Genomic DNA, 14,684 nt, shown 5'->3' on the forward strand with positions numbered 1-14,684 from the left:
ATGGGTCGCTGTTCCGAAATGAAAAGACTGTATACCTGACATGTCAGATCTTAGATCCAAGATTCCCCGATGACCAAGAGTGTCGTGATACATCTAGTGCAAGACACATTATCCCTAGTGAAGCATACTCTCTATTAGCCTAAGATGATGGAGTTTGTTTAGAACTATGTAATACGTTGCCGAATTTGTCAAGTGACCAAGGTTGAACGCCTACAGAGCGCAGGTTTATTACAATCGTTGCAAATTCTTGGTAATAAATGCGAAAGTGTTTCCATGGATTCTATCACGGGTTTGCCAAGAACGCGCAAGGATCATGATGCGATCTAGGTTATAGTAGATCGCTTAACTAAGATGCCTAGATTTTCACCTACTCGATCAACTGTGTCAATTGGCTCAGCAGTTTGTTGACCAATTATTTCGTCTGTATAAGTTGCATGTTGGCATAGTCAGTGATGGGGATTCTAAGTTGTTGAGTGAATTCTGGACACCTGTCTTTGACAAGTTAGATACCACTCTTAGTTTGAGCTCTCTAAAAATGCAGTCTTTGACCGTATTGGACGTGTGCTTCAAGTGCACAAGACTAACTCAGGAAGCCTGGGGAGGCTTGGGACTAGGCACATGCTTCTCAGGTGGAGTTGCAAGGGTACAGATGGATTAGGGTTGGAATTAGGATTTTCACTATTTCAAGCTATAGCGAGAGATAGACTATCCTCACTCTCTCTCCTGCTCACTAACTGCAAACTCCAAGATGAAGCACTCAATACACAAAGTGATGCTGTGGATGTGAGTGAGAGAATCAAAGGGAGGGAAATGTAGTGGACCTCAAAAGAGAAATACATAACTGAAATGTATGAATGCCCAAAGGACTGAATACAACCGCATAGAGGGGTTGAAACCCTCATTGCACAACTGCAAAGAAACTAGACTACCTAGAGCAGGTGAATCCTCACTAGATCCTTATAGAGACTGAGGCATCCTGCTGGTCTGCTACAGGGAGGCCTAACTGCTGCTGAACTGGGGCTATGATGCCCAACTGTGGGATAGAGAATGAAGGCCAAGGGGGCTATCTTCTATAGGCCAAGGGACCTGGAAATGCACCAACCACCTTCTTGCTGCCCCAACCTAGCAGACTGCAGACCGACCAGCCACGTGGCAGTCACCACATGGTTGCTGATGTGGCACTACCTGTACCTTGAGGTGTCGCCTGCACTGTGCTGGCTGCTGCCTACATGGCAGCCGGCTAACGTGGCTACCTACATGGCAGTCCACGTGGCTCCTGATGTGGTTGCTTGCTGACTAGGTAGCTCACGTGGCAGCCCACCATGCCACGGACTGAAGATGCCCGTGACAGCCCCTTCTGCTAAAACTCGAACCATTATATGGAAGCGACCTCCTGTCGTGTTAATGGAGGTGGCTGGCTGTGGTATACCTGGTTGATAAATCCTAATTTGGATACCTGATCAATGAATCCATAAATGGTTGCTAAGCTCATGAATCCCGATCTGCAGGTGCTGAATTCCTGGATCTTTTTCTAGCTTCTGGTAAGGATAGGTGTTGTGGGTCAATGCTCCAGGATGATGCTCCATGTGGTTTTCCTCTGTGCATATAGATGATAGGGACGGAGGAAGACTGGGTTTGAGAGAAGCATTCTGGTCTTGGTGTAACCCTGTTGCTTGCTGTGATACTATATCCTACTAAAATAATGTGTCTTGCTGCCGCCGGTCTCGAACCCCTTGAATGACTGATATCAAAGGTCGAGGCGGAACACCCTTAATCCAATAGATGAACTTGGACCCATGACCTGGGATGTTGACATCCAAGCCTTGGTGGTGATATTCTGGCCGGACTTCAAACTGGTGCCACCATCATGCTGCCAAGATGACGTCCGCTGCCTGAGTAGGTGCGACCCTGAGTGGTCAACTGTGTACCCACCCTAAGATCTTCAAAGTGGGTGAAGCTACCTGCATGTTGCTCTCTATCTGCTGCCCTGGAAATGCACCATTCAAGGTCATTGGTTCCATCGGCGTAAAAGGCAACTGATGAGCTGCTTTGGTGGAGATAATGTCCTTGAAACTGCAAGGATAAGGACCTTCTGACCAACAACCTGTCCATAAAACTGAAACATATTGGGAAACTGACGAGGCTCCCCCTTCTGCTGAGCTTCAAGCTCCTGGATGACTACTGAGGTTGTCCCTGTAGTCTGTTGTTCATCAAGCTCCTCCATGACTACTGAGATTGTTGAGGCTATGGCTGGACCACTTGACGCGGCTCCTGCTATTACAAGCTTCTGGTAAAGCAGCAATCTTCCTTAATATGGCCCGGCACATGACAATGGAAGCATTGGTTCTCCTTGGCATAAAGTGCTCTCGTCGCTTTATCCAAGTACCCACCATAGCCGTTGCTGTCCTTTGCCATCCGGCTCTTCTTCTAATGCCCATTCCCACCCCATCACCTGGTGTGGTATCCTGGGACTTCTTACTTCATCTAAGTACCCACCATAGCCGTTGCTATCCTCTGCCATCCAGTTCCCACCATCACCTGGTGTGGTATCCTGGTTCTCCTTGGCATAAAGTGCTCTCGTCGCTTTATCTAAGTACCCGCCATAGCTGTTGTTGTCCTTTGCCATCCGGCTCTTCTTCTAATGCTCATTCCCACCATCACCTGGTGTGGTATCCGTGATCGAAGATCTTTAACAAATTCCGTACAGCTATAGAAAGGTGTCTCCTTGTCTGCATCATAGTACAATTGAGCCACCAAGTGACCGCCTCGCATGTGAGGTGCATGGATGCTAGGATGCACCGCTCATTGTCCTTCGTAGGCATTACTGAAAAATAACTTTTGAACTAAGAAGTCAACACTAAGGGTTCCTGCTTACCATCGTACCGTGTGAAGTTGAGCTTTCCTCGGAAGGAGGGCTTGGTCGGAAGTGGAAGTCTCTCCATTTCTCCCTCCACTGGTCAGAGTAGAGAAATGAGAAGCTGCCAGTCCCGTTCTTCCTTCTCTTCTCAAGCAGTACGTTCTCGAAGCTAGTGGTCCCGAAGTTCCTTGGCTTCCCAAGCCTCTCGATCGTGTTCGTCTTTTGCTTCCCGAGCTGCCCTTTCGGTCTTCGAGCTTCCCCATGGCATTCTTCTTTTGCTTTCTTAGTTGCCCATTCGGCCTCAAGCTTCCCGATCGCGTTCTTCTTTTGCTTCCCGAGCCTCCCAATCGCGTTCTTCTTTTGCCTCTCGAGCTAGCCTGTTGATGTAAGTGAGAGAATCAGAGGGAAGGAAATGTAGTGGACCTCAAAAGAGGAATATATTACTGAAATGTATGAATGCCCAAAGGGCTGAATACAACAGTCTAGAGGGATTGAAACCCTCACTGCAAAACTGTACAGAAACTAGACTACCTAGAGGTGAATCCTCACTAGATCCCTATAGAGGTTGAGGCACCCTGCTAGTTTGCTGCAGGGAGGCCTAACTGCTGCTAAACTGAGGCTGTGATGCCCAAGTGTGGGATAGAGAATGATGGCCAAGGAGGCTGTCTTTTATAGGCCCCCTTGGGCCTAGAAATGCACCGACCACCTTCCTGCTGCCCACCGACCTGGCAGACCGCAGACCGACCTGCTGGCTGCGTGATCTGCCACGTTGCAACCACTACCTGGTTACTGACATAGCACCGCCTGTCCCTTGCTGACGTGGTGCCTTTGCTGATGTGTCGCCTGCATTGTGCTGGCTGCTGAGCTGGCTGGCCCACGTGGCAGTTGGCTGACATGGCTGTCTACATGGCATTCCATGTGGTTGCTAATGTGGTTGGTTGCTGACTGGGCAGCCCAACATGCCATGGGCTGAGGATGCCCGTGACATTGGCGCACTGGATCGAGCCTATATAGGGAGCCTATGGATTTAGTTTTCAGTGTGCAAGTTAGAGCGAGTTCAGTTCTTCCTTGCCAATCTGGATCTTGGATCATGTTGCAAACCCACACCTGCTTCCTAGCATAGCCTAAGACCCAACCAAGGCCATGGAGCACCATTTGGTGGTACGGGACACCGGGCTGGTTGGGAGATGTGCCAATAGCTCATGCGAACATTTTGATACACTTTATGGGCCCACAATTAATCATCCTAGGCTTCCTAAGGCTATAGCATTCACTATAAAACACACAAAAGGTTGGTGGTTAACTCGTATGTAATCTCTTTCTGTCCTCCTGAAAATCCAACATTATCATGTTACACACTAACATGACCCTAGAGCTCCTGAAATCTCAGACCTGCACACTAACATGACCCTAGAGCTCCTGAAATCTCATACCTGCAAAACAAACACGGAAACAACCATAGAAACAACATATATGGATGCAGGCTAGCTCACTACCGAGAAATTGGGATGCCCCCTTAAAGCCACGAGCTGGATAGAGGGGTTTCAGATGAAAAATAAAAAGCAAAAGCTAAAAACTATTTAATTAAACTATCTAATTATTATGCTCAATCATTGAATAAACTAGAAGCTATTTTCATCTTACATTTGCTTTCTTTAGCTCTTTTTCTTTTTTTTCATTCTTGCATGCTCTTTGTGAGAACTACGGCTGTGCTTGCAAAAACCAGCAAGCTATCTTGTTCCCCCCTTCCATTCTAGGCTGTCTACATAGGACAAATTTCGTTTTTCAACCATAGCCATCTCTCTGATCACCTGATTTTCATCCCGCTTGTTCTTGTGCTTGCTTGTTAGCTTCATCTACACCCTGCTAGTGAAATCATAGGAAGATTCTAGCTCCATGGAAATTTCACAAAATTTTTACTGATGCAGTTTGCTCCCAGTGCGATCATGCAAGTAGTTTCCATTTTTGTTTTATCGCTCTCTACAAAACGTAGCATAACACAACTTGAGAAATCGGCTCAGTTTCAAGTCGCAAACAGCAAAAATATTGGTTGTTACACATATGAAGGGGGTGCATATACAATGTCGATGGCACTGCCGGCCCAAGACAACCATAACCCTCACCACTGAGGGATCGAAGAACTGAAACCAAAGGAAAAGGTACTAACTAGCTCACACAATCAACCTTTAAGTGCTAGAAAGAAAATTATGCACACTCATCGGTAGTTACAACCACAAAGATACCATTCAAGACAGTACCAGAGATTGTCAGGATCAGAATCACTTTCTCTGTCACTTTTGTCATCAGTCTTAGCCCTCAAATCTGCACAAATTATTCAGAAGCATCACTATACTTCCCCTAGTTTGAATGCACAGGCTGAACTTATGTACTTCAGAATTCTTCATCCATGTCATGATAGGAGAAATCACTAATCCGTGATTAGTAGACATTAAAACATTATTATATATTATACGCCAATGGTGTAACATATATTTGTATTTATGATGGACACCGACCGATTTGTTATGGCGGTGGATCATCTCAGTACATAGAACTAGTCAAGCTGGAGCTACTACTTCAGATAGCATCAAATTTGGACATGAGAGACTTATTCTATTAATAAAAATGTGTACACGCGTGTCTAGGGGCAATAGGAAGGGAAGGGTGCATTAAGGTGCATTCAATGGTAGATGCATGGGTCATAGGCTAAGGGTAGGTGTAAATGAGAAGATAAAACTTGAGTGATCTCAAGAGACATTAATGAAAGAGTATCACCCTTTCATTGTGAATCTCACGTAGCATTCTCTCTATTCACCTTGCATTCATCCGCCATCTCTCTCACACCTTGCATGTAGGTCCAAAAGAGAAACAAGTACTCTCATGAGGGCGCTCTTCCCCCATTAGAGGGCCAATTGGCATTCAAATTCTGCATGCATCGCATACATTGCATTCTTGAGAAGTCCGGTTCTTCACATTTGGTATCAGAGCTGCAACAATCCACGACCAGGACAGCGGGAGAAGAGAAAGAGTGTGTGGGACAGAGGTACAGACAACAAGAGCAGCGTAGGAGAGAGCGGACAGAAGGGAGCCGTACAGCAAACATGTGTGGGAAGAGTCCACACGGGAGAGGCACAGGCAGGATAGGAAGTGGCGCACGAGCGAAGAGATCTACACGGCCAGAGACGGGCGGAGAGAAGAAGGGCGCAGCGCGGAGTCGCGGACACGAAGCAGGGCTTGAGTGGTACTTCTCCTCTTGCTGCTATCAAAGAGGCTTTCCGAAACTATCCACAAAATGTAATCCTCGTCAAAACCTGAGATTTGGGGGTCCTGAAGTAGGGGCTTTCTCTGAAATTTCTGGCTCTTGGATGGGCAGGCCCACCACTTTTGGCAGCCATCGCCCATGGCAGGCCCCACCGCCTCAATTCAGAAGATTTGATTGAGGATCTCAAACAATTTTTCCTCCGGCCTCAACTACGCTTAGATCTCTCGGCTCGTACGCAGGACCAAGGTCCAAAAACCCTTCAAGAAGCCTTGTTGATCGCGCAAAGAATCGAGTTTGCTATGGGCAAACCCAGTGCCAAAGTGCCTCCGCTTCTTCCAGTGCCTACCTACCCGACTTGTCCAACAGATCATCAGATTCCTCTCTATGCTTTGCCCCCAAACAGTGTGACGTTTGGTGATAATCTGACAAAGGTTGCCTCCTCTTTCGGCGCTGAGATGAGTGGATAATGCATCGCCAATCCCCTAGCTCTATTCACGAATTGCTTCACATCCTATGTCATCAACCATAATACACAAAGATTTGTTGTACCAATCTCAGGTCAAGCAGATGTTTGCTCAATTTTTGTCCCTGTTTGCCAACGACAACAGCCAACATTGCTAATGAGATTCCTGCGGGTGATGCCCGACCGGTCAAGACAGCTCAATGACGACATTCTCTGACGGAGATTCAAGTCTTGTGGGAGCACATAAATGTGATGCTACGTGATAACATTATCTCTCACTCCAAAAGCCAATAGACGTGTGAACCCCATCTTGTCAAGAAGGAAGATAGCACACACCAATTTTGAGTTGACTTCGGCCTCTCAATGTAGCCACAATCCGTGACAAGTCTCCTCTTCCCCAGATAGACATTATTCTAGATTCATTGGCCCATTCCAAATTGTTTTCGACCTTGGATCTGAAGTCTGGTTATTGGCAGATACCACTCAAACCGGAAGATCGGGAGAAGATAGTATTTCGCACCCCTTTTGATCTCTATCAATTCAATGTGATGCCATTCGGTCTTCCTGGTACGTTTCAAAGGCTCATGAATTTTATCCTTCACAATCTTGTTGTACAAGGCACAGTGCTTGTGTATCTAGATGACGTTTTGATTCAAACAAAGACCTAGGAAGAACATCAGCAAGTCCTACGGCTCTTGCACCACTATAACCTCTGGCTCATCAACCCTCGCAAATGCAAATGGGCACAACGTCAGTTGAAGTACCTTGGCTTCATCATCAGCAGTGACGGAATCACAGCCCCGATCCGGACAAGGTTAAGGCGGTCCAAAACTACCTAGTACCTCACTCTGTCAAACAACTTCATTGTTTCATTGGCATGGCCGGATTTAACTCACGCTTCATGCTTGAATTGGCTGCTTGTTCGGCGCCTCTCAAACAGTTGCTGCAAAAACATGCGCAGTTCCATTGGTCTACCGACTGCGAACAAGCGTTAGATCACATCCACAATTTACTCCAGGAAGATGCCTTGCTCCATCATCTTGATCTACAACGGCCCTTCCTCATTACAACTGATGCTTCTTCAGATGGCCTTGGAGCAGTTCTCCTCCAACAAGATGCTCATGGACACTGGGCGGCCTATTGTCTACCTTAGCCGTTCATTGGCAAGCCCACAATCCAGATATGCGGCTACTAAACTGGAATGTCTAGCAGTAGTATGGGCTCTTTCCAAATTGCATGCTTATATTCATGGTTCCACATTCGAAGTCCAAACTGATCATGCCGCTCTTACGGGCCTTCTTCAACGCAAACAGCTACATGGCCGTTTAGCCAGGTGGGTGTTGTTCTTACAAGATTATTCTTTCACCATTGCTTATCATCCTGGCAAACAAAACGAGGTTGCTGATGCCTTGTCCCGCGCACCCATGTCGATGGCTCAACAGCCCTTAACTGTAGCATCACGCACGCCTCTACCTCTTCCTCAAGCTCACCCGCCCCTCCCTTCTCTACAAGAAATACAATTAGCACAAGCCAATGATCCTAAAATTGCTGCCCTACTCGCCCAAGTTCAAACCTCCAAGCCACCTTTACATCTTCGGATCATTAACAACATGCTCTACTACCATAAATCTCCCTTCCAGTCTCGTCTATTCATCCCTGCAGCTTTCCGTCATCACTATTTGCATGCTTTTCATGACGGACTTTTTGGAGGACACCTTGGTTTCCTTAAGGTGCTCACGAAGCTCCAAACAAAATTCTATTGGCCAAAGATGAGGTCCTCTTTGCACCAATACCTTCAGTCATGTCCTGTTTGTCGAGCCTTCAAAAATCCAACCACGAAACCAGCAGGGAAAATGCAGTTTATTTCGGCCTCCCGCACCTTTGAGCTCATCGCTTATGACATAACCGGGCCTTTCCCAGCCTCTTCCCAGGACTACAAATACATCATTGTTCTTACTAATTACCTTACACGATGGACCATCACCCAACCCGTAAAATCTGCTGCTGCATCAGAAGTTGCCAACTTCCTGCTCCAACACCTCAAACTTCCTCACGGCTGTCCCGAACAGCTTTTGACAGACCAAGGCAGTAATTTCAAACTCCACATTGTTGCTGATTGCTTGAATATCAAGCAACAGTTCACTAGCCCCTACCACCCGGATTGCAACGGCGTCACTGAGCGACTGAATCGCACTACTAAACTATTGCTGGCCCCGCACATCGACCCTCAACACTCCAACTGGGATATCTCTTTACCATATGTGATTGCAGCATATAATACGGCCATCCATGAGTCTACAAGGCTGAGCCCGTTTGAAGCATTGTTTGGCCGACCCCCCATCTTTCCACCCGAAATTGGCACCATCTCCCATGATCAAATCAAGTACTCAGACGCTCAACAATGGGCTTTTTTCCTAAAGGTTGCCTTATCTTTTATTCGCCAGAATGCAGCGGCACACCTTCAAAAGGCACAAAAACGACTCGATGCTCCATTATCCCACACGCAAGAAAGGTTTAGCAGAGAAATTCCTTGAAAAATGGATAGGCCGTTATAGCTTGAATTAAACCCTTCCATTCACGAGCAATCTACTTTGACGGAGGGAGTAGACGTGGCGACCAGGTCAGCAGATCTCAGCCACAACAGCAGCACGGCCAGATCAACCACCAGTTAGAACCTAAAACCGTCACCGTTCTCTTGGAACAAGAGATCCGTTGATCATCATCTTGCTGTAACAGTCCTTCTTGATGTAACAAGGCTGAAGCCGATTTAAGGATGGGAACACGAGGAATAGGCTGAGTTTACTGTCTTCAACCTTGTGCTATCTTGCATCTGTGTCGCGTAGTCTCGACCTAGGTGCCAGTCGATTGTGACGATACATTCATGCCACTTTAGCTCCAAGCTAAGTATAATCCGTAGCAGAACAAAAATTGCGCCTAGTAAGTTCCAATCACCATTGATGAGTGACTACAAATGCTTGAAACTTTGTGGAACTTTCTTATTTACAATTGAGGCGAATCTAAACGTTAGATTACGTATTTCGTTTGATAATATCGTTCCCGTGACTCCTTTCTTTCTTCCTGCTTAGGCACTAATATATTGAGTTACATTACCTCAAGTTCAAGCTTTTGTCAGACCATATCATCTGAAATATAACAGTAACATCAGCATCAAACTTTGGAATCTCGATCAGACCGAGGGAGCTTACATGGCATCGAGGCACCCGGTCTCTTCTACCACATAATATATTTTACTCTAACCTTAGCAATATTTGCCATGCATGTGAGGGGTCTTAGTGTTCGTGTCACTCAATCGTATACTATTTCACGGCAAGTCATGGTGCATGGTTCAATTCTGAGACCCGTGTTGAAAGCAAATAGCAACATATACTTATCGTTTCATCTAAGAAACAGAGACACATGAAGAGCTATTGGAAATTGTGGCAAGTATTACAGATTGTTATTAGCAATTTGGGTTGGAGACTGCAGTCAAGAATTTAAAGCGGGTTGTGTAGGGTGATCCATCGCGAAAAACTAACCTGTCGTTGGCGATTGAGCTAAAATTGATACTAAGTCGATCGGCAATTGATTTCCATCGGAGGCTCGCGCAGGGGAAATAACAGAGACTGCATCCACCACAAATGATGCCATTCTTCAGTAGCATCTAAACAACATAGACTTACAACAACAAGGGCATACAAAAAACTCCGTAATCATAACGAATAGAGACAACTCTTGGGGCCCTCTGGAGCCGATTCCCCGGGAGAAACCGTGCCTCTTGGCAATCGGCCGTAGGCCGGGAGCCGGTGGCCTGGTTTCCGACCGGATATGCCGATTTTTTATCGTTAGCAGTTGGGGGAGGCAAAGGGAGACACATGTCGACGTCAGATTTGTGCATTTGGCGGCGTTTGGGGTGGTCGCATGACACGTGTTGTGTCTGGATCTCTGGCGTGTGCAGCACCGCTAGATCCTACTTGGATCTAATCACTTAAAAGCGACGGGATTTGCGGGATTCAAAAGGGGCTACGTTCATCCAAGGGTGGAGAATTGGCGCTGCTAGCGAGCCGTTGATCTGGTCATTCTTACCTTTGTTAGCCAGTCGTGTACGTAATGGAGCTGATCAAGATGGGAAGCACGCATTCCCATTATTCAAAAGGGTTGATCCAACGGCTGGGATCGCGATTCTGTCAACCTCAGCCATTGACGAAGAGGATGGGGGGATGGGGTGATTATATTAGAAGCTGGCGGAGATGTTAAGCCTAAGAGGGAATCAATGATGTGCCAGGCTCCTATGTGGCAGCATAAAACCTATGATGGAGTGTTGCCTACTATCTGTGTGTGTGGTCTCCTAGCTATGGCTCTGTGACGAATAAGTCCTAGCTATGGCTCTGTGACGAATAAGTGCCATTGTAGCTCTTGTCAACTATGTCTTCGATTTGGCCCTAGTCCGATCTGTGCCTCGACTCGTTGGCGAGTCTGGCAAGTCTCTCGCTCAGGTCTTCGGACCATCATCTCCCTAAGTCACTGTTGTCTGAGCAAAAAAACTCAGTGATCATGCTCTAAGTGGAGTCTGGCTGTATACCTTGATCTCGCCTATGTGTCTTGAGCAAATGCTCATGTATTGGGCGTCCTTCGTGGATGAGCTGCCATGCATCTCTGATCTGGGTAGGACAGAATACTGGATAGGGGCCGGAAACCATCCCTAAAGAGACAGTAATAATGACCTCTGATCTAATAGTACACTGGGCATCTAAGAGTGAAGTGCTCCGACTCGATCTCCTAATGATGCACAAAGGTGCAGATGCAACCCTCTCTAGATATGCACTCCACCCGTCCACTCTCCATGTGAAGCCGGTGTGATGAGATGTGGAACTATCCGATTGACATCCTTAGGGAGTGGGGAAGGTGGATCCGTGTGTACCCTAGTGGATCAATGAAGCCCCCCTCTACTGAAATATGCAAGTAGTGGACTCTGTAAAAGCTAAGCTTCACAAGGACTGGGTCTTGAATGTATGTAACTGCAAGAGATCCTCTCGGATGGTCTAGATATGTGAGCGAGATAGAGAGGGCCTCGATGCTGTACTGGAAGGGGGTAATCTATCTATGTTGAGCCCACGGCTCTCAAAACATATGCATGTACGTGCATACCAACATCTCTAGTCACCCTTGGTCACTAGTGCCATGGATGAGGATAAGGCTAACCATGGTAGCTTGCATTACCCTATGTTGCAAGAGCCATAATCCCTAATGCAATAGAGATAGTTGATATCCTATAATGTTGCATCAAGTTGTAGTGGGGATGCTCTAAACTAAGCCAAGCCTATATAATGTGGGACTAAAGGCTTACTCCAGATTATCAATGATAGCATGAGAACTTGAATCCTCTTAACTGGAGCTCAATCTGTCTCTGAAAGGTTTGCTGACCCCCACCATGGCTACCATACGTACATGTTGGTCAGACCAGGGAGTCAAATAGAAGAGTCTTAGTCTGGGAATCTTGGAAGTGAGAGTGAAAGCACTTCCGCTCAAGTCTAGCAAGTGCGGCATATCCCCTACTTGGTCAGGCTTGTAGTGCTAGCCGTATCATAAAGATCGAGCCAAAGAAAAGAACCCCTAAGTATGTGTAGGATGCAACAACCTCCACCAGTGACCCATCCAAAGTGCAGTGCTCTCTGTGCATGGCTGCCAGAGGATGTATTGAAGTGTTGGATTATGTGTCTGCTTAGGGCACGCCCTCATGGGGGGGACCTTTGCTATACTAGGTCTTACGCAAGAAACTCGTTGGTTGGAGGTACGTGCTGGTTAGAGCTAATTGGTTGAGTTACATAGGTGCTCTTGATTGTCAAATTTCTGCATGGGAGCCAAGTGGAACGACCTGTGCATGGCGATTAGCAGATAGTCGGAGTTCTAGTGACCTCTACAAAGATGGAGCAACTACGTGCATGATTCTTCTCTTTGTCCAAGCTCCAGCTGAAGAGAGTCGTTTGAGGATGCAAGGTTGTCGCCAAGCTCTCTCTTGGATGGATCTAGATTTTAGTATATTGGGAGCTGCTAGAATAACTCGTGTCTATCATAGGGTTGTTGGATTAGTAGCGAGTCTCTTTTTCTTGTAAACCTGTGAAAAGGCTCGATAGCATGAGCAAGTAGTCTTACGTCCTAGTCGGTCTAGAGTCAAGTTTTTCATTAATGATCTTGAGTTGCAATAGTTTCAACAATTGAATGGTTCTACTGTTTATATTTCATGTGAAAGCTCGTTCTCTTCTTGCAAATACTCCGGTTGTTAGTGCATGATTTGGAACACCAATTCCAACATGAAGATCATCACCTTGGTTTTACCAAGGTTGACCTTCAAGTCATGAGTCTCTCAGGAAGTATGAAGTGCATCCAAATGTTGGTAGAGCACGTCCACTGAGGAAGAAAGTAAGACCATGTCATCTATATAGAGGAGAATTTGGAGCACAGATCTGGCTAGCCAACCCATCCTGGGGTCCCAACAAAAGTCTCGACTCATCTATATAGAGGCCAGACAAGGTTGGTGATAGTGGATAACCTTGTTTGGCCTCAATAATGCTCATAACCTCCTCTGTCCATGATACATCTAGTTGAACCCTACCGAGACTCTCTCATAAAGTATCGTGACTACCCAAGTGATCTCCCAATCATAACCCGATTCTTCTAGACGTTTGATGAGTCATGCCCTTGGAATTATGTCAAAAGCCTTACAAAAATCCACAAAGTTCTATAAACCCTTTGTCTCAATGCCTTGCTCTCCTTAATGACCCCCCTGAGTGTGAGTATGTGGTCCATGGTTCCATGATCTCTCTAGAAGCCTGCCTATGCCACAAGCTTCTAGAGAGACCATGTGAGTGCTAAATGATTAACCTTGGGTGAAATTTGTAATTGTGGGTGCATCATGATTTTGTATTTTATGCTTGTTGAGTTTAATTGTGGGCCAGTTAGTTTAATTGCAGGCTAGTTAATTTAGTTAGAATCTGGTAGGCTAAATAGGGGGGCTGCTTTCCTTCTATATGAAAATGGCCCAATTGGATGGTGGAGAATGAATCTCCATCGACCTCATATGTTCATGTTCACTTTGCTCGCCAAATGTCTTGCCTGCTAGGAGGTATTTGTGTTATGCTAAGTTTAGATGGGTGCTAGCCTGGAACCTAATTTTGGAGGCCACAAGTGATGTTCAGACAAGGTGGACAGGCAGACACACACACACACACACATACCCATTTCAATGGAGAGGATATACTTAGCACCTGGAATTAAAGTGCTTCGTTGAATAACAATGAGATACACTAGCACATCCCCTCTATCTATACATTGATTAGATTGTCCATGACTTTTGACCCCGAGGAAAAAGATATACTGGAGAGCTATACATAAGATTGCTCAAAATGTAATCCTAGTAATAATTACTTAATAGATAGTAGTGATTGGTAGAAGAAGCTTGGAGATAATTACTTAATTCTACTTGGAGAGAGATATGTACTTTGATTTGGAAGTAAGGGTAATTTTGATACTAAAAAACCTTAAATCAGAATCAGTGAAGGAATCAAACATACATATAGACATACTGTATTAAGCTTGGATATTTTCCGATCCATGGATTGGATAACAATATGGAAAAAGAATTATGAATGAGGAAATAAGAAATTCATGGAGACATGAGAATAGTATGTATTTATTCACCATTATATAGAAACGCATAGAAAGGTATGTGTAATAAGATGCATGAAAAATTGAGATTAGTTTGAAAACCATTATTGGACCATAGAAAAAATGGGAAACACTAATATGAACCCACAATAGTCCCAAAGAAAATTATACATTACCAATGGACCATTTATTATTGACCACACAATGGAAACTAGGAGGAACTTAAAGGATATTCATGGATATAATGGGCTATACATTAGACATTTGAATATCTTGATCACGTGAGAAGTGGAGGTTTAGAGATGTCCACCAACTTGGACCACACCCTTATTTATGGATGCATGTAAGGAATCCAGTGAGAAACAGCTACATATCTTGGCAAGATGAGCTTGATAGAAATGGAAAGGGTACAAGATTGATCACAGGCCGTTAGCATTAAC

At 45.6% G+C, this 14,684-nt stretch overlaps 1 protein-coding gene across 4 annotated transcripts in view; it reads right to left on the reverse strand.

Moving 5' to 3' along the window:
• Window positions 1-10,282, reverse strand: part of LOC147897531 (biotin--protein ligase 2-like) — a 117,643-nt gene extending 107,361 nt beyond the window's left edge. Inside the window, exon 1 of one of the 4 annotated variants that reach the window (XM_087380009.1) lies at window positions 10,119-10,264. In XM_087380009.1, coding sequence (XP_087236135.1) covers window positions 10,119-10,230 — 112 coding nt within the window. In that variant the 5' untranslated portion in view covers window positions 10,231-10,264. Of the gene's footprint in view, window positions 1-9,788; window positions 9,921-10,118 lie in introns of those variants that run through there. The other 3 variants (XM_087380007.1, XM_087380006.1, XM_087380008.1) reach the window with 3 other exon arrangements.
• Between the last annotated feature and the right edge of the window lie 4,402 nt (window positions 10,283-14,684).

The sequence above is a fragment of the Dipteris shenzhenensis genome, chromosome 10 (assembly GCF_047967505.1).
Source record: "Dipteris shenzhenensis isolate YYH24624 ecotype China chromosome 10, Dip_SZ_1.0, whole genome shotgun sequence".
Classification (NCBI taxonomy): domain Eukaryota; kingdom Viridiplantae; phylum Streptophyta; class Polypodiopsida; order Gleicheniales; family Dipteridaceae; genus Dipteris; species Dipteris shenzhenensis.